General features: G+C 43.2%; 11 protein-coding genes across 11 annotated transcripts; 5 read left to right on the forward strand and 6 right to left on the reverse strand.

Annotated features, from left to right (window-relative positions):
* Positions 1 to 651: 651 nt before the first annotated feature.
* GEP4 (Phosphatidylglycerophosphatase gep4 mitochondrial) lies at positions 652 to 1,239 on the reverse strand (the record flags this gene model as incomplete). Its single annotated transcript, XM_038922134.1, has 1 exon — positions 652 to 1,239. One exon carries the CDS (start codon positions 1,237 to 1,239, stop codon positions 652 to 654), a length of 588 nt encoding a protein of 195 aa, XP_038778062.1.
* A 190-nt stretch (positions 1,240 to 1,429) lies between these two features.
* FOA43_001828 (uncharacterized protein) lies at positions 1,430 to 3,433 on the forward strand (the record flags this gene model as incomplete). The annotated part of the gene is made up of 1 exon (XM_038922135.1): positions 1,430 to 3,433. One exon carries the CDS (start codon positions 1,430 to 1,432, stop codon positions 3,431 to 3,433), a length of 2,004 nt encoding a protein of 667 aa, XP_038778063.1.
* A 1,092-nt stretch (positions 3,434 to 4,525) lies between these two features.
* Positions 4,526 to 5,830, forward strand: FOA43_001829 (uncharacterized protein; the record flags this gene model as incomplete). Its single annotated transcript, XM_038922136.1, has 1 exon — positions 4,526 to 5,830. One exon carries the CDS (start codon positions 4,526 to 4,528, stop codon positions 5,828 to 5,830), a length of 1,305 nt encoding a protein of 434 aa, XP_038778064.1.
* Positions 5,831 to 6,020: 190 nt separating this feature from the next.
* On the forward strand, positions 6,021 to 7,238 carry FOA43_001830 (uncharacterized protein; the record flags this gene model as incomplete). Its single annotated transcript, XM_038922137.1, has 2 exons — positions 6,021 to 6,024; positions 6,073 to 7,238. 2 exons carry the CDS (start codon positions 6,021 to 6,023, stop codon positions 7,236 to 7,238), a joined length of 1,170 nt encoding a protein of 389 aa, XP_038778065.1.
* Positions 7,239 to 7,911: 673 nt separating this feature from the next.
* FOA43_001831 (uncharacterized protein) lies at positions 7,912 to 11,919 on the reverse strand (the record flags this gene model as incomplete). The annotated part of the gene is made up of 4 exons (XM_038922138.1): positions 7,912 to 8,760; positions 9,705 to 9,720; positions 9,980 to 11,209; positions 11,588 to 11,919. 4 exons carry the CDS (start codon positions 11,917 to 11,919, stop codon positions 7,912 to 7,914), a joined length of 2,427 nt encoding a protein of 808 aa, XP_038778066.1.
* An 811-nt stretch (positions 11,920 to 12,730) lies between these two features.
* On the forward strand, positions 12,731 to 14,872 carry FOA43_001832 (uncharacterized protein; the record flags this gene model as incomplete). Its single annotated transcript, XM_038922139.1, has 1 exon — positions 12,731 to 14,872. The coding sequence occupies one exon, from the start codon at positions 12,731 to 12,733 to the stop codon at positions 14,870 to 14,872; it is 2,142 nt and encodes a 713-aa protein (XP_038778067.1).
* A 75-nt stretch (positions 14,873 to 14,947) lies between these two features.
* FOA43_001833 (uncharacterized protein) lies at positions 14,948 to 15,877 on the reverse strand (the record flags this gene model as incomplete). Its single annotated transcript, XM_038922140.1, has 1 exon — positions 14,948 to 15,877. The coding sequence occupies one exon, from the start codon at positions 15,875 to 15,877 to the stop codon at positions 14,948 to 14,950; it is 930 nt and encodes a 309-aa protein (XP_038778068.1).
* A 149-nt stretch (positions 15,878 to 16,026) lies between these two features.
* FOA43_001834 (uncharacterized protein) lies at positions 16,027 to 17,241 on the reverse strand (the record flags this gene model as incomplete). The annotated part of the gene is made up of 1 exon (XM_038922141.1): positions 16,027 to 17,241. The coding sequence occupies one exon, from the start codon at positions 17,239 to 17,241 to the stop codon at positions 16,027 to 16,029; it is 1,215 nt and encodes a 404-aa protein (XP_038778069.1).
* Positions 17,242 to 17,928: 687 nt separating this feature from the next.
* FOA43_001835 (uncharacterized protein) lies at positions 17,929 to 19,278 on the forward strand (the record flags this gene model as incomplete). The annotated part of the gene is made up of 1 exon (XM_038922142.1): positions 17,929 to 19,278. One exon carries the CDS (start codon positions 17,929 to 17,931, stop codon positions 19,276 to 19,278), a length of 1,350 nt encoding a protein of 449 aa, XP_038778070.1.
* Positions 19,279 to 19,288: 10 nt separating this feature from the next.
* FOA43_001836 (uncharacterized protein) lies at positions 19,289 to 21,829 on the reverse strand (the record flags this gene model as incomplete). The annotated part of the gene is made up of 1 exon (XM_038922143.1): positions 19,289 to 21,829. The coding sequence occupies one exon, from the start codon at positions 21,827 to 21,829 to the stop codon at positions 19,289 to 19,291; it is 2,541 nt and encodes an 846-aa protein (XP_038778071.1).
* Positions 21,830 to 22,030: 201 nt separating this feature from the next.
* FOA43_001837 (uncharacterized protein) lies at positions 22,031 to 22,780 on the reverse strand (the record flags this gene model as incomplete). Its single annotated transcript, XM_038922144.1, has 1 exon — positions 22,031 to 22,780. One exon carries the CDS (start codon positions 22,778 to 22,780, stop codon positions 22,031 to 22,033), a length of 750 nt encoding a protein of 249 aa, XP_038778072.1.
* Positions 22,781 to 22,810: the final 30 nt, after the last annotated feature.

Consider the following 22,810-nt stretch of genomic DNA (forward strand, 5'->3'; position numbering starts at 1 on the left):
GAAACGAAAAAAAGCAGTGACATCTGTCCGTCGGGTCTGCCTTCGACGGAAGTCATAGTCAGTAAGAGTAAATGCTACATCACTTCTGAATATTTCCACAGCAGCCCAAACTCCTAGTGCCAAACCAACAACCTGAACTAATATCGATATAAAGAGCAGCTTATAGGTTCTGAATTCTTGCTGAAGATCTTCAAATGGCCTTTCTATACTTTCTTCAATTGCACCAGCTATTACCATAGGAAAGAAATAGGATGCAACCATATTGTATATTTGCGAGATGGTGAATATTGACGGTCTATTTTCCACGTCAAAGTAAAGAAATCCAACGTAACTCAATACTAGTTGAGATATCATAAATATAATGTAACATGCCAAAGAAACCACAATCCTTCTGTTGGAAAACACTTCGTTCCAGTTAGTCACCTGAAATAGATCGACTCTAGAGAATCTTTCATTTGCAGTCGAAGACACTCTACTAGCCGCATCGTCATCGTATGCATGCCTTAATATACGTCGTAGTGTATGCAAATGACCTGTTCTAGTGGACATAAAGAAAATATAGATTATATCATAATAAAGGAACAAACTAGTAGAGATCCAAAGTCCTGGATTAGCGCCCAAATAGGAACTTTAAAGGACACATTAATTTTACTATGTATTTCTACTTTTCACCGTCCTATATACATCTTTTTCGAAATTAACTATCCAACTATTCGATTGAATCACTCCTGTTGATATCCAAACTCCAGAAGATCCCATCAAGTTGGCCATAAGGATATCTGTGAAAAGTCGATCACCAACCACAGCGATGTCACGTGACGAATCGCATACACCTTTTTGTTTGAAATACATAATAATTTCGTTCCAACAGCCTGGCTTTTTAGTTGAATGACGTAAAACAGGGATCCCTGTGTTTAGCTCGATAACTTTTGCCTGCTTATAGTCCTTATCATCCTCAGTACCTGCTGTATTACTGACTATGAGGAGCCGAGAACCCGGATAACATCGAGTCAACTGTGTCCACTTATCAGCATATTGAGGCCACACCCTGTTTTCGTAAGGTTTGGCAAAACAGTTGTCCTTGTCTAAAACTACGGCTTTAATTGGACCTCTTCCGGAAATCACTATAGGTACCGGGAGATCGTTGAATGTAGGAATAGCCAAATGTGGTATACATAGTTCGGGTCTAGTTAGAAGTCGAAGAGTATTTAAAGTTCCACTCAAATTAGCACCGAGCATGAAGTAAAGTAAGAGACCAGATAAGTGGGTGGGTGGGTGACCTATAAGTAGGTTAAGTAAGACAGAAACGGAGCTGGAGAGACTTCGACCAGTCGAAAGTCGCTTTTTTTCTTCAACTTGAAAAATTAAAAGGAACAAGAATAGGAACAAAAGAGTTTTAAGATTCAGATCTGCTCTCTTTTTTACAATCATGTCGGAAGCAGCCAGAAGGCCATTCAACAAGCGAGGAGGGAAAAGTAACAGAGATCGAAAGCCTCATAATCGTCCTGTGAAAGCGTCGAATTCAGAGTCAACGTCGTCGCTTTCTGACTGGAGACGTAATGAAGTGGACTTAGAGACAGAAAAGGCACTAAAGATGAAGAAATCGACCGATTCCGAGGATACATCGACAAACATCTGCGTTGTCTGCGCCAACAGTATCAAAATAGCCGCTTTGTCTCCCTGTAATCACGTGGTCTGCCATATTTGTGGCTTCAGACAAAGGGCTCTCTATGAGAAGAAGCAGTGTTTGGTGTGTCGTACCGACGCAGATCAAATGATCTTCACGGACGATCCTCCCAAGTCACATCACTACGATGACGTTCCGCGAGATTCCATAGTATCGTCCAATCAGAAATATGCAGTGGAGTTTACATCCTTTGAGGCTAAAAATGGGACTCTGGGACTATTAGAGTTCCGGTGTCCCGTGGCAAGTTGCAAGGGTATCAGTTTTCCCAGCTTCAAAAAGCTCAACGAGCACGTTCGTGAACTACATAACAAAGTTTACTGTCCTGTTTGTTCCAAATTCAAGAAAGCATTCATTTGTGAGTTAAAGACATACTCTACTCGTGAGCTTCAGATGCATCAGATTAAGGGAACTAACGATGAGGAAGGATTCACCGGGCACCCTACATGCAAGTTCTGTGGTGGCAAGAGGTTCTACTCGGAAGATGAACTTTATATTCACATGAGAGAACGCCATGAGAGATGTCACGTGTGTGATCAAATAGATGCGTCTCACCCCAACTATTTCCGGGACTACAAAGATCTATTCCAGCACTTTCAGGACGCTCATTTCATCTGTACTGTTCAGAGCTGCTTGGACAAGAAATTCGTTGTTTTCAGAGACGAATTCGATCTTCAGGCCCATATGATAAAGGAACATAGTGAGATCTATGGTTCTGATAGACTAATACTGAGAGGTAATGAATTTGGAACCCGTTTGTCGACTTTAAGAGATGATGCTCCTCCGCATCCACAGAGCTCTGGAGATTCTCGTGAAGTCAAGAAGATGCGATTAGAAGAGAGGGCAAGACATTATCTTCATTATTCTCAGACAGATTTCGCCAAGTTTCAAGAGGTTAATAGAGAGTATGACGAAGAGAGACTCACTGCATTAGAGCTTTTAGATAATTATAAGCAGATATTCGGGTCGAGAAAACCCAACGAAGAAGAAGAGAGCGTTGACTATGGAACACTTATATATGAGTTCAGTAGACTCTATCCATCAAACTCCCTTCAGAGGAAGCAACTCGAAGCTATTAATTCAAATCGGATGCGTCAAGAAAGGCTCGAGGAGAAGTTCCCCGAGCTTCCAGGATTAAACTCGTCCTCTTCGTTCGTGGGGAACAACTGGGGAAGTCGAGGAAAGATGCGTCAGGGCTCTCTACAGATCAATGAGACATTTCCTTCACTTCCAGCTGCTCCTGCTATGAGATTTAGGAGTGAACTGAGAATGGGACGCTCTTCTTCATGGGCTCCGCCAGTTAATGCAGCAACTATTCCAGGTTACTTTCCTAGTAAGGCTTCTACGTCACGTTCTTCATCGCATTCCTCGTCACGTTCTTCATCGGTCACATCATTGCCAGCTGCTAAAAAATCACCGACACCATCAGCATCTTCGTCTTCCCAATCGCTTTCTTCTCTGCTTGGAGGTAGTAGAACCTTTGTTCATATAGGAACATCTAACACTGCTAGCACTTACAGAATGGCATCTGCACACCTTGACGAACGTAAGTTTCCCAAACTTCCTGAAATCAAAGCACGGACCAGGAAACCCATTACCCGTGTTAAACCTGTGAATAATAGTATTGGACAGTGGGGAAGCCATCAGAATGATGCATTCGAGACTCGGTCACCAAGAGTGTCGTCGGATAACAGTTCAAAGAAGGGGAAGAAGGGTAAAGTAGTATTCCATATTGGAGTTGGAAACTAGTCCATTCACCTCAATGGTAGTAGTTGAGACTCCTTTATCTCAGCTCTGCAAAGAGGACACTCTTCTCTTTGTCTACACCAGTCCATGATACAAGTCCAACAGAATATGTGACCACATGAAGCACAAGCTGGATCTTTCATAGGTTCTAGACATAGCATACAAGTTCTAGAGGACTCCTGCAAATATGGGAGAATTAGAGGGTTAGCCAAGTTAATTGACTGGGACAGAGATGGGTTCTCTGAGATGGGGGTTTCACCTTTGACTTTAGTTGAGTCTGGAGGGGTCAGAAGATTCTTGAGTCTAAGGGAATATTTAATAAAGAGTTGAACTATTATCACAAGACCCAATAATTCGTAGTTACCCTTTGCCTGACGAGCACGAGGATCGACCTTGTAACCTGAAGCGTATCTCATTCCAAAGAGACGTTTTGAAAACTGGTAGTATTTTCCAGAGAAGTAGAAAAGAGCAGTATGAAGGTTCAAGAGGTCATGTAAGTCGATATTAGATAGCAGAGAACTCTTCCATAGCGACGAACTCTTCAAGACTTTGAAGCCACCAATGTAGACGAGAATAAAGCCTAGACGAGATAAGTAACCCGGAATCTTGCGACCATTTCGATTGACATAGAATGAATCGACGTATTCCTCTCCTAATGTTTTAGAGCCAGCCAAAGTAGTTAAAGAGAGATAGATCAAATTAGCGAGAGACTTGATAGTCTCCGAATGAGTATGGACGAAGGAAGAGCCTTTGAGTACTCGAAGAGCATCGGAGAGCTGTTTAAAGAGTACAACATTCAGAAAATAGGAATCTTTCTGATTAGCCCGAACGATAGTAGGGGCTGTTGCGAATGGGAGACGGTTCGTCATGAACTTCCTTTATGAAAGAACTTTATGAGCGTAGCGAATAAAGTTCGTGGTCAAGATGAAGTGGGTCAAGATGGTGGTCAAGATGGTGGTCAAGATGGTGGTCAAGTTCGCGGTCAAGTTCGTGGTCAAGATGAATAATCTAGTGGTGGTCAAGATAAGTGAAAATTAAAGAGCCAACTTTTTCGTCATTTTCCTTTGTCTTGAAGACAAGTTGTTTTCTATATTGATGGAAGATTACAGTTCTTCGGAAACCCCTCGAATAGAGGAAGATTACGGAAACAAGGACAACGTAAACAGGGAAAATCGAAGTGAAATGGATGCATCAATTCCATTAGAAGCTAGAAGAATGAATTCATCGTACTCACATTCTTTGGCCAGGACCATAACGTCCACGATAGGAAATGAGCTTCGAACGGTGCCGTCGTTGCAGGAAATTGAGGTGGAGAGTACGATAGGACCGTCACGGCCTCAGTTTTGGAAGCCTGGGAACATCATGTCGGTGGAAGACACTCCTTTCTCCAAGAGATATCTAGTACTACTTGAAGTGGTCTTTGGGTCCATTCTAGGAAACATGGCAAGGATTTCTCTCACCAAGTTGACCTCATATCAAAACGAGTACCTTCATTACTCTCCAGGTTCGTGTCTTTGGTCGAACTTCTCGGCATGTTTTATTATGGCTTGGTGTAACCATGCTGTTGGTTTTTGGGACAGCCTACTTCTTGATTCTGGAAAGAATAACATGAAACAGATGGCGTTGCATACTGGAATTACTGCCGGATTTTGTGGATCGTTTTCCACGTGGTCCAGCTTGGTTGCCGAACTCTTGTTCAAGACTATAGATGCACTCAACGGTGGTTATCCATTACCAAATAGTGGGTACGGAGTTTTGGAGTTCTTTGCTGTTCTTCTTATTCAGATGGGCGTCAGTTTCTTTGGATATTACCTAGGTAGGGACTTTGCTGCTCTTCTAGACTTATGGGCTGTTTTTAACAGAGCGTCCAGATTACTCAACTACAAGGTATGCCGTATATTTGAGCTCACCACTGCCGGATTGGCTATAGCAGGATTCATTGCCAACTTAGTTCTCACCTGTACACTTCCTCTTGACAACTTCTGGAAGAAAGATTATTCTCTATCGATCTTATTTGGAGTTGTAGGGGCCATTTTGAGATTTCAATTGTCCAAATACAACGGAAAGTTTCATATGAAGTGGTTCCCTGCAGGAACTTTAATGGCCAACGTATTGGCATGCACAGTTTTAGCCGTGGTTACACTTTTGAATAATGGTTATATCGATTCTTCTACACAGAGTCGGATTGTTTCCAACAAGGTTCATCGGATGGTTATTAATGCGTTTGTATCCGGCTTTTGTGGTTCTCTTAGTACAATCTCATCCTTTGTTAACGAGCTCTACAACTTGAAACATCCTATTCAAAGATATACCTATTTTTCAGTCACCTTTCTACCCTCATTTATTATTATGCTACTCATAGATGGTACCTTCGTGTGGACGAGGGGATTCATACAGTGAGTCGAGTCAGGTCAGCAAGAACTCGAGCCAGCAAGGAGACGAGGGAATTCGTACAATGAGCCGAGTCAAGTCAGCAGGAAGACTCGTCAAGTAAGCAAGAAGACTCGTCTATTTGAACTTATTTTTCTTTTCTAATTTTTTTTCATCTATGCTTGTAATCTAACAGACAAAGACCAGATAAGTGTCTAAAATGAGTACAAAGCCGTCAACGTGCGGTGATATAGAAGAGGAGATACTGTCAGAGACAGATGAAATTCATCAGCAACTCGACGTACCTCCCACTAAGCAGGAAGTAGAGACAGCTAGACAGGTGAAGCCGTTGAGGATGCCGCATTTCATCCGAGCTCGTGGTATTGCAAACGTCGAAGAAGCGCCCTACTCGAAAAGATACATCGTAATTCTACAGATTGTATTCTTTACGATCCTCGGAACGATATCTCGATTGGCCATGATCCGGCTTACCAACTATGAAGGTGCATACATAAACTATTCGCTAGGAACATGTCTCTGGTGTAACTTCACCAGTTGTTTTGTACTAGGACTATGCAACAACCTATTTACTTTCTGGAGTTCAGTACTTAAAGGATCCAATAAGACCAATATGAAGCAGTTTGCCATGCATACTGGAATAACGTTTGGTTTCTGTGGTGCTTTCTCCAGTTTGGCTGCTCTTCTAGTTGAAGCCACATTCAAAGCTGACAACATCGTTTCAGGTGGCTATAACGCCTCTTCTCGTGGCTATGGAGCCACTGAGTTTTTTGGAGTGATCTTTGTTCAAATGGGTGTCTGTGTTTTGGGTTATCTTTTGGGTAAGGACACTGCAGCCTTGTTGGACATCTTTAAGGGGACCGCCTTGCTGGCCAGGTACTGGAAATACAGAAACGTAAGAATAGCAGAGAACATTTTTGCTGCCTTGGGTCTATTGGGTATCATAGGAAACATCTTGGCTGTAGGGTTACTACCTCTCTCCAACAGCTATAAAAAGCATTACGCCATTCCTGTTCTCCTAGGAATTCCCGGAAGCCTTTTAAGATTCCATCTCTCCTGGATGAATGGTGCGCTTTCTCTGGCAGACTGGTTTCCTTTAGGTACTTTGGTATCCAATATGTGCTCTACTACCATTATGGGGGCTCTCAATATTCTCTTATATGGCTACTATGATAAGGCCGAAGGGACAATGATTGTCACCGTTCCAGTGCAACGTATCGTAGTCAAGGCGTTTGAAACTGGCTTCTGTGGATGTCTCAGCTCCATTGCTTCCGTGATGAATGAATTGTACAATCTTGACCATCCCGTTCAGAGGTACACCTACTCTTTCATTACCTTCCTATGCTGCTGGCTTCCTATATTTATCATCGGTAGTGCCTACAATTGGACCCGAGGTTTCAACACGGACTACGGTGTATAATAAAGTATAATATATTCATAAGACTTTAACTGCTGGTCCCTTAGATATGAGAGCCTTCTTGGGTTCTTTTCTTTTAGGACCTCCTATTCTCTCCCAATTATGTACGTGTACCTCGTATCCACTAAAATTCCGTATTGTGCGCCTCGTATTCTCATTCTTGATCCATTTAGCACATGGCTTCCCTGATCGGTCTAACTGAACCGTAGTATTAGTGTTCATGGTCGCTCCACCTATTCTCATATTATTACCAGCAAAACCAGTTCCCCTATACATGCCGCTAGAAGGAGTCCCTGATCTCGACGACGCAGCACCAGAAATAGACTGCAATGATGTAGCTGAGACCAAACTGTGACTGTTTTTCGCCCTTCTTAACGGACTCTGCGATCTCGAAACAGAAGGAGGTGAAGTCGATCCATTATTAGTGTAAGTCGCAAGACTCGATTTTTTCGGTCTGATTGGATGAGGTGCAGGCATCTTAGTTTTCGATACTATTCTCCCAAGCTTTGTCGAATCAACTTTGAAGCTGATGTATTTATGGGACATGCAGGGTTGATGGCAGAAGAATGAAGGAAGAACAACTCTGAGGAATCAAATGGTCTCTATCTATTTTTTAAGTCTATTCTCTCCATAAAATATATACTGTACATTTAATATAGCATAATTTATATTAGGACTACTTTTCACTATCCAACGGATAAGTACTTGGATCCCACCTTTCTGAGATGATACCATAGGCACCCTTATGCTCTATAAGCTTTAAGTCATCGTCAGTCAACTGGAAATCGAAAACGTCAAAATTAGCTGCCAATCTACTTTCATTGACTGTCTTAGGTAGAGGAATAAGTCCCTTAGTCATAGACCATTTAATAAGAATCTGAGCTGCCGATTTACCGTGCTTCGATGCAACCTTATTCAAATCCTTATCACCCAAATGGAATCCTCTCGTCAATGGAGAAAATGCTTCGACATTAATACCCTTTTCTTTACAGTAATCAACCAACTCCTGTCTCATTAACCATGGACTCAACTCCACCTGGTTCACAGCAGGAACTATCTTCAAATCCGGATAGCCCAGCAGTTCTTCCAAGTGCTTAATTCCGTAGTTAGAAACTCCAATATTTCTAACACCTTTCTCTTCGACCGCTTCTTGCAAAGCGATCCAAGAGCCGTGTCTCTTTTCGTAATTGGTTCGAGGAGAATGAATCAATATCATGTCGATATATCCAATCGGTTTGGCCTTTGCTAGGCAATCCTTAATTGCCTGTTTGGTCTTTTCGTATCCCTGGTTATGATCGAATATCTTGGTAGTATAAAAAACATCCTCTCTTTTATTATTGATAGGATCTTGGGCAATCCATTTGGCAATGCCATCACAGGTACCAGCCTCATTTTCGTAATCCATGGCAGAATCGAAGTGCCTATAACCAACTTCAAGTGCTTTTTCGACCAAGCTACTGGTATCATTTTCTGGTATCTGGAAGACACCAAAACCCAAAATTGGGATCGAATTACCTGAATTTAACTTTATTAGGGGAGCTTTGATCATTTTGATTGATATTACGAATTAAGTGAATTAAAGGGGAAACTATCGACTCATATCCTTTTATAATCTTTACGGACGGAGAAAAAGACGGCTTTAGCTCGCTGACAAATTGAAGAGTGAATTGATCCATTCTAATTTATTGTACAGTATATATAAAATGTGATGAGACAATTAAATACCGAAATCACCATTCATCAACTGACTTCGTGCTTGCTTATTATTGGTTGTCTTGACGCCATGTAATTTGGTGAGTCCTGATCCCGGTGGCAGATGATTGATAATCCCCTGAGATTTTCCCGTCGAGGTAGGAGAACCATGATTTCGGGCACCACCTGATGTGGGAGGAGGCGATCCATAGAAGACTGGCTTACCCGGTGGTGGACCATAATAGGCCGCCGGGGGTGGAGACATTCCGTAAGGTGGATATTGCGCAGGATACTGTGCAGGGTATTGTGCAGGGTACGGGGTAGGGTATTGTGCAGGGTACGGGGTAGGGTATTGTGCAGGGTATTGGACAGGGTATTGAGCAGGATTCTGGGGAGGGTATTGTCCCTGGTACTGTCCTTGGGACTGTGCAGGGTATGCAGGGTAAGGCTGCTGGGGTGGATATCCATTTCTATATGGCTGACCAGGAAGACTTGACAATGAATGATGACCCGTTGGGCCTGTTGGACCTGCCGGTCCCATTGTATTCATTGGACCTCTTGCCGGCGACCTGCTTCGGGCAGAAACAAAGGACGACGATGAACTATGAGGTGATGAATAAGGAGAAGCTCCTGGTGGAGGTACCTGGAGTCTCTGCATTGGCGAGGGTGAGTATTCGCCAGTAAAATGCATCTGTGGCTGTGACTGGGCGGATAGTCGCTGGGGTGAGCGAGGTTGGGGTGAGCGAGGCTGGGGTGACGTTTGCAGGGGTGACGTACGCAGGGGTGACGTACGCTGGGGTGAGCGAGGCCGGGGTGACGTACGCTGGGGCGAGCGAGGTTGGGGTGACGAACGCTGAGGTGAGCAAAGCTGAGGTGACGTGTGCAGGGGCATTCGAGGTGACGTACGCGGTGATACACGCTGAGGCGACGTGCGAGGTGACGTGCGCGGTGATCGTGCTTGTATGGTGTTGACTGGCACATTATCAGGACTACTCTCTGTACTCATCAAATTCTGAAGCTGCTCTTCCAAATCATCAATATCGTCCAACAACTTTGATGTACGTGAAGGAGCTGCAGATTTGTCGTCTCTAACAGGACTTATTCCTCTGGAAACAGGTTCCACTAACTGCTGTCCTAAAGGAGAACGCGAATAACGTTTTGGAGACTGGCTTTTCTCTCGATAATCAATCTGAATCGGCTGTTCATGTGCTAATCGAGCAACATAGTTGACGCCACCATATGGGATATACATACCTTCAGAATTTCCCCCTACAGGGATCTCAGCTCGAATCGGACCCTTCCCTTCAACAGGTATTTCCATTTGAACCGTTTCACCATACTGTCTTGCAGACTCCACCTCTGCTGAGTCCTGAGGAGGAGCCTTTCTGGACCCTCTAGAAACATTTCTGCTCATATTGTAATCCTTCTCAAGTGGTAATGGAGCCTTATCATAATCTTTCTTCGGTGGAGGAGGCGGTAAAACCTTCTGACTATCAGTATGATTCGTAATATCGTATAGATCATTCCTGGCAGGACTCGACTTGATCATTAACGTCGTCGCCCGCTTCTGAGCACTCTGGATTTTGGTCTCCAGCGTCTTCAACTTCTCTTGTTTGATCTCAAGCTCTAAATCGTACTTATCTCGCTCAAAATCTTGCTCTTCTACTATCACCCATTTTTTAAAGCCCTCGGCCAATTGAGCCTCCATTATATACGTCTTACCAAACGTCTTCTTCTTGATACTGGTCTCTTCATTACCCAGCGATGCCATCCATGCCCATATAAAGTAGTCATCTATACTGGCTCTAGATACATCAGCGGTAAAGAAGTCGGGAGCATGACTCTTCTTAGTCGATAACTGTGATGTCATATCGTGCGACCATCCTGCAGCTAGTTTAAACCTTATATGATTACCCCTGGACGATCCATCAGATACGAGATCCTCGTCGTATAGGCACACGTTGTCCATTATACGACAACCTTCAGGCGAGAGTTTATCCATGATAGCGTCTTGATTTTTGAAAAGTCTCTTCAACAACAAAAAATCCTCTCTGGTGTAGAACAATGTAGGATTGTCGAATTTGAGAGTCCTCGATACCCTTGAAAGCAATTCGGCAGGGTTTCTAGATGGATGATTCACTCTCAAGGTTACTTTTGGAATCTCCTGCATGTATTGAGAAGATGCAACAGTTGAAGTAGGAGAGGGAGGATAAACGTTATTCTTTAATATCTGTTGTAACTGCTTAGGTAATCGGTTAGTCTGACCTCCTGGTGGCATGGCTCTAAGGAAAGCAAGGAAGAGATGAAAAACAGCATCACCAGCAGGAACCCACTCGAATATACCCCTTTCAAAGCTGGGGACACCAGATTTCCGCGTTCTCATTGGATGAAAAGCCCAAAGTCCGAAGACACGGGTCAATTTCCTTGCAGACATCATGTTTTTCTTTGATTTCATTACCATTGCTACCAGAAGATCAAAGAAATCATATGCGATAGATGCATGTGCACCGGAATTGAGACAGGAAGGCATAAATTCAAGGAAAGCTCTCAATGGAAAGCCGGACTCTTCCTCCATCTTTACAAATCGCGTATAGGTCTTCCAACCAATGACAGAGTTCCCCGGTAAACGACACCAGAAGAACTTCAAAGCCGACATCAACGTCGCTTCATTTTGTTGTTCAGCCACTGTCTCAATATGATCAGCATCCAGAAGCTCACCCCCTTGCTTGAAGATAAGATTAAGGAAATCCTTGAGTGCTTGATCACTCTGACTTGGTCTGAAGGGAAGTATTAAGAACGGAGTTTCCAGCCCTTTAGACTTTAAAGTTGCCGTGATAACATGAATCACATCCTTTGCTTGTTTCCTCTCAAATTCAACATCGTATCTGTCCTTCAAGCTGCCATTTTCGTCGTCAGTTTTAAGACGATATCGACGTCGATATTCGTCATAGTTCTCCTTACCATACTTGGAGCAATAAGCAAAGGCATCCATTTGCTCGGCCGGAGCCGGAATAACAGATCTTTCCGCGTTGGCTCCACTGGCATTGGCCCCATTGGCCCCATTGGCCCCATTGGCTCCGTTGGCCCCGTTGGCTCGTTTTTTCTTCCTCCTATCGTCCACAACAAACAAGGGAAGACTAGGTAACGTTTTTTGCGGCATCTTGATTGAAGAAGAAGGAGATAACCAAAAGGAAAATGAATTCTAATGTTGTCAAAAGACGCGATGAGGCTAAAAATAATAATAGACTGCGTCAGCGCGCTGGTCACGTGTATGCAGGTCACGTGTTCACGAAGGTCGGTGGTTTTAGGGGGGTAGCAAAAGTAGAAAACTGGGAGATAATAAGGAAATAAGAGTGTCAGGACGTTCAATGGCAAGGAAGAGAATAAGAAGTGATTATTAGAGTGGCAGTAAAGGCATTGATAATGGTGAAATGATAAAATGGAATATTATGTAATTCCTATGAATTAGAGTGAGACCAACTGAAATAATGAGCCGTTGAGACATGCTCTCTGGTTGCTCTCTCTGGTTGAGAGCTGGTTGAGTTCTCTGTTAGAGCTCTCTATTAGAGCTCTCTGATTGAGCTCTCTGATTGAGCTCGCTGGTCAAGTTCTCTTCGTTGCTGTCATTTAGTCGTCTCAAATGATTAGCAATCCCTGGAACTATTTCCTAAATAGTCAATATGTCACAATCTGCGCGATCACCATTTTTTCCTTTGTTCATCACCATACTAAATACTCTGTGACTTTGAGTTTTCCTAAAGTAATAGCAGAACGTGGAGAGCGGTGAAGGAGTTCAGTTTAATATGACAGCAGGAAAACTATCACCATTGGACTTTCAATTCTGCGAATGCATTGGCGAAGGCTCTTACTCTAAAGTGTATAAAGGGGTGTATCTTCGAAACCATAGAACGTATGCTGTTAAGGTACTTTCTAAAGCGCACATTCAGAGAGAGAACAAGAGGAAGTATGTTAATATAGAGAAGAATACTATGAGTATATTGGGGAGGCATCCTGGAATAGTGACTCTGTACTATACGTTTCAAGACTCCAAGTCTCTTTATTTTGTGATTGATATGGCCAAGAATGGTGAGTTGCTTTCATTGATTCAACGGCTGGGCTCTTTAAGTGAACAGTTATCTCGTTATTATATGATACAATTAGTGGATGCGTTAGAGTTTGTTCATTCTAAGGAGATTATACACCGGGATTTGAAGCCAGAAAACATATTGCTTACCCACGACTGGAAGCTGATGATAACTGATTTTGGTGCTGCCAAGATACTTAAAGGTGGTGAAGGAGGTGAGAATGGAGTTGAGTTTGATGGTGACGATGCAAAAAGTGAAGGATCGTCTGGTTCTACTGAGAACTGTGTTGCTAGCAACGGCTCATTCGTTGGAACTGCTGAATACGTTTCACCCGAGCTTCTCAAGCACAATGTGTGCGGATTTGAGGGTGATTTATGGGCATTGGGATGTATAGCGTACCAGATGATAGTAGGAAGGCCTCCATTCAAGGGGGCTACAGAATATGAGACATTCGAGAAGATTGTTGGACTTGAATACTCATTTCCCGTGAACTACTTTGTCCCTGAACAAATCAAAGACCTCGTGAAGAATTTGTTAGTTACCAAACCTGAAGAAAGATATACTATCGAGGATGTGAAACATCATATTTGGTTCAAAGGGGTGAACTGGGAAGACAAAGATTCGATTTGGGCCACTCAGACTCCGAAATTGGAGCCTTATAACCCGAAAAGGTGCGAGTTGAATTACAGACTACGACATTCTCCAAGAAAGCCAATGCATCTTACCCCAGGAAGTCTGGCTTCAGTTCCTGGGTACTATATGGATCCAGGTGGAATGGATGGACTTCCAAAAGGTGTTCTGAGAGCACAGATCAAGCAGTCTCAAAGCAATATGCAGCTATTGAACCGTGTTGCTGGATATAGGCCTGGGCAGCCCTTACCACAGCCGTTATTGCGACCTCTACCTCAACCTTTAGCGCAACCTCTACCTCAACCTTTAGCGCAACCTCTACCTCAACCTTTAGCGCAACCTCTACCTCAACCTTTAGCACAACCAGAAAAACCAAAGAGATCTCCACAGTTGGGACCTCCTGTACCCTCAAGATTAATAGTCAAGCGTAACAGCTTAGAATTTGCAAGCTCGGAAAGTTCCCCTTCCACATCTAGGTCGGGGATGAATGGTACGCCTATAGATTCTACCCTAGCCAGCCGTAAGGTGCCGTCAAGCATTATCAATAGACTCACAGATGGAGAGACTATCATCAAGCTTGACAATATATTTATGTCCGAACTCACACACAGACCAAATCAGTTTGTTCCACCTGGCAAAACTCTAACTGATGTAATCCTCAACAATATCATCACAGACAACTATCATGTTCTCAATAAGGATATCAAATTGTGCATACTAGTGATCACTTCAAAAGCAAGACTATTCATCTATGAAATATGCACTGAAACACGGCCACCAGCAAAGACATTTTATTCACGAATGTTGGAGATCAAACTAAACAGCAAGACCGTTTCTATGTACGACTACGAGTTCGATGAAGAGCTGAAAGAAGGATACCTTATTCTGGAACTTAAGAACATAAACAAACTGATCTTCTTAAGTGCGTATAATCCGGAGACATCGATCCATGGGGGTATTAAAGTTGGATTTAAGGTGAGTGAGAAGTTATCATGGATAGATGCATTAATGAAGGCTAAGCAGCTGCTAAAGAATGGGAAGAGACAAGTACAGAAACAGTCAAAGGCACGCCATAACTACAAAAGAATCTCTCATGCATCACCGCAAATACCATCGAGGAATCTTGTGGAAGGAATGAGGAAGATGAGAATCAAAGACACTTCGAAAGATGCGATAGCTGCAGCAGCAGCTGCTGCCGTTGGAGCCGTTGGAGCCAAAAAGCCGATGTAGGAATTTAATGGGAATTAAAAGCTTTATATAAGGAATTAATGGGAATTAAAAGCTCTATATAAGGAATTAAGAGATCTATAATTGATTAACAAAAGCTTCCATAAGGACGTTAACATCCTTTGATGCTTCGTTACCCTCTCTAAGAACTTCTTCGTGCGATGTTCTACCCTGTGATTGATTCACAGCATGTTCTACTGGTAGACCTTTCAAGCAGGCTTCTCTGGCACTAGGAGGAGGTTCACTGATGATCGTATTAGTGACTAAACTAAGACCAAAGCATATAATTCCACAATGACGAGCCACTAATATCTCTGGGGTGGTGCTCATTCCGGCAACGTCGCCACCTAGAAGCCTGATCATCCTACATTCGGCTCTGGTTTCAAAAGAAGGACCACACGAGTAGGTGTAAACACCTTCATGGATGGATCTTTTCATCCCAATTTGTCTTGCAACGTTGAAAAACTTCAATCTAAGCTGATAGTCGTAGGCATCGGACATGGCAGGAAAACGGGGTCCCATATCATCGATATTAGAGCCTCTAAGAGGGTGGTTTCCAGCCATACCGGCCAAATTGATATGATCTGAGATCACCATCAAATCACCAGACTTGTAGGATTCGTTGACACCTCCACAAGCATTGGTAGCGATCATATAGGTGACACCCAAAGTACAGGAAACTCGAACAGGAAATGTAACGTCAGCGAGGTCATAACCTTCATAATAGTGCAATCTTCCCAACATGCACACTACCGGCACACGATTTTCGCCGATACGGCCGAAGAGTAGTGAACCATCGTGACCTGGTACTGTAGAAACCTTAAATCCAGGGATCTGCTCGTACGGAATCTTGACCGTATCATCTCTCAGGATCTTAGCTATTCCTCCCAATCCTGAACCACAGATGATTAGCACTTTTGGATGAAACAGCAGGGGATCGGCCGAGTTCTCCTTAAGATAGGCATAAATGAACTGCTTAGCAGTTTCAAACTCGGTCCAACGAGTCATAACGAATGAACAGAGAAGAATAACAAGACACACCTATAGCGTCAGATAGATAGATCTCTTATCTCGTCAAATATTAGAACCCATGCATCTTTACACCACTATAAGTTGATACTGAATAATAAATAAATAAATAAATAAATAGGGGTCGACTAGGACTTAACATCAAGTAAGTCAAGACTGTTCCTTGGAGTATTAACATAATCTCTCAACTTCAACACATCATCTCTTCCGTAGACAGTTCTATTCAAAGCTTGAGAAGATGCCACAATATGAGGTTTGATGTAAGTGTATAGGAAGTCTGCCATATCGTCTGGAATAAGGCCCAAATCCTTGTATGTAAAAGCCTTTGGATCAATGACCTGATCAATGAATGCTCTTCTGTAAGAATCAATGTTGAATGACTCCATACTTGGACTGAATTTCTCGTTAAACCAACACCAGAACTTAACAGCTAGTTTATTGGCAGGCATATAATAGCCAGCAGCAGCAGGGAAATAGCCAAGCATACCGATATGTGTCATATATTTAAGCATCTCTCTAAGTTCTCTTCTGGAGTATCTTTCAGGGCCGTAGAGCTCGTAAGTTTGACCCAGAGTAGAGTCGTCAAAGGTGATTCTTTCCAAAGCTTCGGCAACCTGTTGAACATGAGTGGGATAAATCTCCTGCTTGAACAAAATGTTATCACCAAACACTCTTAAAGGAAGAAGCTGATTTAACATGGTGGAGTTGTGACCATACATTGGAGAAGGTCTCACTATAGTTGCATCCGGATAGTATTCTTTGGCGACCTGTTCTCCAATACCTTTGGTAGCAAAGAACTCCGACTTGGAATTAACGTCTGCATTGTAGGAAGAGACCTGAATAAATCTATCCACGTTATAATCCTTGGCAGCCTTGGCGATACGTCTAGTGGCTTCAATATTGGCATCTGCCATCGAGAAGTTCTTAGTGTTGAGAGAAGAACCGAGCAAATTGATCACCACATCGGAATGAGCGACGCATTCCTCGATGGATTTGACATTTCTGATATCAAATTCATGGAAATTCACTACTCCCAAATCTCCATTGACTTTCAAGGGTCTCTTGGATCGACCATTTCTAAACGGAGCGACGATATTAGTACCATGTTTAGCCAATTTGGAGACGAGAATCTTACCCAAGAATCCAGTAACTCCAAAAATTGACACCGTGTAGCCGGTTCTCGAAGATCTTCCTCCTTGTCCAACGGCAATATGAGTCTTACCGTTCTTGGTGATGTTGATATCACTCTTTAATGGGAAACGATATATATTTCTAGTATGCTGAAGTTGTGACACAGCATTTAGGTGAGCACCACGTATTTCACGTGAAAATCTGTTGAACATAATTGGTTGCAAAGCCAAGAGCAAGGAACAAGGAACAAGGAACAAGGAACGGGGAACAGGGACAAGGAACAAAGTGTTCAACTTCATTCAATTACTTTCTCACTGACTTCATTCCTCCCCCCTCCCTCCCAAATCACAAGGAGCGAGGATACGAAAAATTTTAGTGCGTTGAGTGGATTACATAAGCATTACCGTATACAAATTAACGTAGATTAGCGTACATAGAGTTACATGAACATATGTAATATCTCGAGAATACCACCTCCGATAATGAGGAAGCACAATAGAACTGATGTTGTTAGTTAGTTGAATAATGGATGGATGGAGCGCCCATCAACTGTACTTACCTATCAACGACTTTGGAATGTGAACGCTTGACTTGGTCTTCTTAGGCTTAGCCTTTCCCATTTGCTTTTCCAATTTCTTGGCAAACTTCTGGTTTGCCAATCTTTGTCTTGGTGTTTGAATAGCCTTAAATGTTAGTAATTGCAATTATCTTTGCAATTGGTTCATTATGCATACCATTTGTCTGTATATATCTAGTTCTAAAGATGAACAATGTGTGCAGTTCGTCGCGTCCTTTTGCGCTTTTTGACCCTCACTAAAAACTTCGCGTGTCAAAAATGAAAAGTGAAAAGTGAAAAATTACTGGCTCTTGTTCAGAGTCTTTCTCTTGAACCCAAAGCTATGATCACTAACCTCGAGAAGTTTAGCTTTCCTCCTCTTTCAAATATAAAACCAGCCAAGACAGTCACGCTGGAGTGGAATTGTAACGGTTCATGTCTTGCCTATAGCAAGAACGATGGATCTTTGAGAGCTATAAATGTATCTCTTAAGGCTCTTCAGAAAAGCGCTTTGAGTCCGAGCAGATCCGCCGATTGGTTTATCCATTCTAAATATGGGGTTGTTGAGGCCCCGGAAAAGCCAATAGGCTCTATATCGTGGCATCCACTTCTTCCAAATGTGTTTGTCACCGTTGCTAGAGACTCTTTTGTGCATTGCTGGCAGTGCAAGAACACCAGTTTATATTGTTGCAATAAATTCAAGGCCAACGGTGATGATTCTGTGAATTTCATGGTGAAATATTCAAAGGATGGGTCATTTCTAGCTGTGTGCAGTGTTGATGGACGACTTTCTGTATTCAGGGTTGTCGGCGAGTCCAACTTTAAGCCTATAATTACCATCAAACTTACCAGCAAGGTGTTTGAATTTGACTGGAATAATCAATCCGATTGTCTTGTATGCTCTTTAGAACACGGAAAAGTCGAGATTTATAGACTCGATGTTGATCGGCCTGCCATTTACTTGGACCAGACGCTCCAGTTAGCGGCATCTTCCTGTGATATCACCACTGTACACTGCTGCAGTAATGACATGTTTTTTGTCGCTGGCTCAAAGGACTCTCAAGTACAGCTGGTGGATACCAATGAGTTAGTGGCCGTGAAAAGTTTTGCTAAAGGTAGTGATGAACCCATTGGAACGGTGGATTTGTTTACTCCGTCAGATGATCATACGAGTACAAGCAGTAAAAGCGACACTATGGCTCTTTTAGAGACACAAAATATGAGAGGTTATATTCTAGTGACTTATGAATATGGATCTCCTGCTGTAGTGTATAATGCAAGTCAAGACCCAGAAAAAGAAGAGCCACTACTGACTCTTGAGGAGTGCTGTACCGGAGAGTTTCTGTCTGTCGCAAAGTTTAATCCTTCTGATTATAATGTGATAGCGTATAGTGATGCTCAGGGGAACACCAAAATACAATCCCCTGGTAAAGTGATCAAGGAGGCAAGGCGATCTGAGCTCAGGCAAAGCGATAGACGTAGCGATGCACGCAGCGATGGACGTGGCGATGGACGCGGCGATAGACGTAGCGATGGACGCAATGATAGACGCAACGATGGGCGAAGCGATAGGCGGAATGAGAGACATTCTGATAAGAATGGCGATCATTCAAGAGACGATAGACGTCATCGCAGATACAGGACACAATACGATCGTAGCGACCGTGATATAAAGCGTCAAAGAATTGATTAGATGTACATATTTATTTGCTTATATTGAGTTGACTCATAGAACTAGTAATACTTCTAAGTCTTGCATCAACAGAGCCTGATTGCAAATCGCCATGAATTCGAGCCTGTTGAGGCATAGTAGGCTCGGTGAGAACCACTCGATCAATGTCACTGTACTGATCTTGCTGTCCACCATCGTCCAAAGCAATCACCAGAGAGCTTAGTAAAGGCGTGCTATTGTTTGAGGTAGCTTCTTCATAAGTTGGAGGCGATAATGCACCAACAGCATGATAAGTTGGAGGTACCTGATCATCCCAAGAAACACCAAGACCAGATCTCTCCGTCATCACCACCTTGAACTGCATCCGAAGCACACGAGCAACTCCAGTTGGAACTCCGGAAGCATGATTGGCAGCGTCGTCTCTGTTTCCCCGCATAGGATCAGGGCCAGTTCCTCCATCGTGGACAGAAGGCGTAGACGAGTCACTGCTGTTCGCCGCATTTTGCTCGGCCTGCCTTCTAAGTTGTTCAATTTGCTGCGTTTGGCGTCGCGCCTGAGGAAGAGTCTCCTCCGGCACCAAGGTACACATGACTCTTGCTGTTCCAGATGTTGAAGTACCCGTCAGTGGCTTACCCAAATACTGTGATGACTGAACCAACTCTTCCGCAACAACTGCTTCCATGATGAGATTGTGGCTGACATAAATACCCAGCTCTCTATCTTCAATGTCGCAAGAACAATTGGCACCAGTTTCCAAGTAGGTAGTAGGATCGAACAACGGAGAATCACAGTTCTGAGATGTGATTGTAGTAATGTTCGTGTTGGCAGAGTTGAATCCCATCGACATCATATTCATTACAGACACTTCAACCACCAACTCGATCCGACCTTTGTTGGAGAAGTCAGATTTCCAGCCGGATTTCAATTCTCCAGAGCTGAGTGTACGTATCTCTTCGATGTATAACTCTGGATGTTTAGGTTTTTCAGGTGAATTTGAATTTAGCGATATGTCGCTTGGATTTGCGGGAACAATTACTTCGTCAGCACTCTCTAGACCTTGATCTCTTAACAGTTCGCTGGTCACGGTAGAAGACATGATACCATCAAGATTATTCTGCGATCTTGGTGGTGCGTGGCTATTGGATGCACCCAGAGACCAGTTCGAAGCAAAAGGAGAAAGATCTGGAGGATGTACAGGTGCAGTTACAGTTGCAGACGTAGCACGATGAACCTCGTTACTAGGAAAGTCCTCATTTTCACCCTCATCGAAAGATGGAATAGGAGTCACTTCCGGACGATTATAAGAAGAACCTTCCGGGTCCGCAGGATGATGGTGATCTTCTTCTCTTGGCTGCGCTGCAGCCTGACGTTGGTCTGCTCTTCTCTGTGTAGGGGCTTCATAGAAGTAATTGTAAGTAGCATTGCCAAGTCCACCACTATTCTTGTTCAACTTACGTCCCCTCTGTTTATGCTTGATGAAATTAACTGTAAGTCCATACTTAGCAGTATGATGATCACAATGATGTGCTTTGACTCTTACACTCTCTTCTACACGCCAGTTCAATTTTCGCATTCTCCAGCGTCGATCTTTGGTGGCTATATTATCCATACGGATCTCTACAGGAAATGTGGAGCGTGGATATGCGACATTAGGAATGGCAGCCGTGGCTGTAACATCGGTAGGAGGAAATACTCTAAGAGAGTTACGATCATGGCCTCTCAAAATGCTTCTTCGGATCATTATCGGTAAGGAGAGGTTTATAAGGTCCTCGGAACCCTTCGTATTGACGAATTTGGCCTTGCAAATCAACTCATAGGTGATGGACATGCCGTAGTTAGAAAGAATAGTCGTTGGAGGAACACTTCCTGGAATTAAATAACTGAAAGGATAACTGTGACTGCTTCCTTTAGCAAAGGCTGTTCTCTTAGTAAGAACGTCCCAGCAGGCCAATTCTTTAACCTCTCGACGACATTGGCGACATTCTTGAAGAGTATTGGAATTAGGAAGAAATGGTCTGTTGTAGTTGACTACTTGGATAAAATAGAGCTTAACTTCGTGTAACTCTACGTAGTCTAGTTTGAGTTGCTCGTCTGTAAGATGACTGAGTGAAACGGCAGACTGAAAGGATGAAAGAGAAGGAGGTGAAGAGGGAGCCATCTGATCCACCAGACCAGCTTGACCAGTCTGACCAGCTTGACCAGTCTGACCAGCTTGACCAGTCTGACTAGCCTGAGCCACCTGAGAGACATCTGAGGCTGAGGATCCGCCTCTCTCCAACACCTCCCTAGTATCTTCTTGACTTCTTGGAAACACATCCAGTAGCAGAGTTCCATTGAACAAGGCTCCAGAACTTTCATCAGGAGGTCCATATATCATTAGTGGTGGAGATTCCATGAGCATAGTAATCTTAATATTGGAGTCTGGATTTATCTTATTGCACTTTGAAGAGTGGTACAGATCTGCAGCCCTAGCCGTTCCTGAGCCCGAGGGATTAAGAGATGCAAGTGAACCGGAGTCATTGCTTTTCACCGCATGCGCTATGCCATTAAAGAGCTTTGTAATCGAAGGCATAGAGATGACGATCGATGATATCAGGTAGAATGATGTATTCAAGTCCGAGCGATGCCCATCTATGAGTCTAAAATTTTTGAAGCTCAAGGGTCGGCCGGGGTGCCCGGTGACCGATGTTCCCGTGGGCCTGGTGTGGCGTGGTGGCTCAAACTGGGGCTTACCGTTAGGTTGACTAGTTTATTGTAGGTACTCTTATCTTACTCATGACTCCCCTTGATACTCTGTCACTTCAACATCTTCAACTATAATCTTCTTTTTCTTCTCTTTATCCTCACTTCCTAACACCTTCACATCTATAGCCTCTTCCGTGAGTAACTCATAAATTTTACTAGCTCTAACAGCATAATTGTAGTCTATCTGAGATTTCTCAGGCTTCTGTGGCTTCTCAGGCTTCTCAGGCTTTTCAGGCTTTTCAGGCTTTTCCGTATCTTCAGGCTTTTCCGTCTCTTCAACCTTCTCAGCCTTCTCAGCCTTCTCAGCCCTCTCAGCCTTCTCAGCCCTCCCCTCTATCTCCTCACTAACACTTTCACACTCTTTATTCCATTCCTCAACAATTTTTCTCATATCCTTAACTAATCTTTCTCTTGAACCTCCTTTCATCGTAGAAACATATCCATTTAAATACTCCTCATATTTATCCGGAATATCCTTAATATTCCTCAATATCCAGTTTTGCTTCTGCTTCGAAAACTTCCAATGCTCTTTATCTTCATTGAATTCTTTTAAATACACCAATTGATCCTTTTCTGGTGGTGCTGCTCTTTCACCCTTTGGAACTTTCTTCCTCTTGGGTGCCTTTTTTTGTTTCTTATTGTTGGTCTCTATCACAACTTTGGTTCCCTTTCTTTTCTTGCTTGGCTCTTTAAAAGTAGTAACTGCAAGCGGGTCCGTTTCTACACTCTTCTTAACCTTTAATCCAAGTCTTTTCCATGCAGGAATCCGTTCTGTCATCGTCTCCTTAAAGAACAAAGCAAGTTAACT

This window comes from Brettanomyces nanus, chromosome 1 (genome assembly GCF_011074865.1).
Source record: "Brettanomyces nanus chromosome 1, complete sequence".
Taxonomy (NCBI): Eukaryota; Fungi; Ascomycota; class Pichiomycetes; order Pichiales; family Pichiaceae; genus Brettanomyces; species Brettanomyces nanus.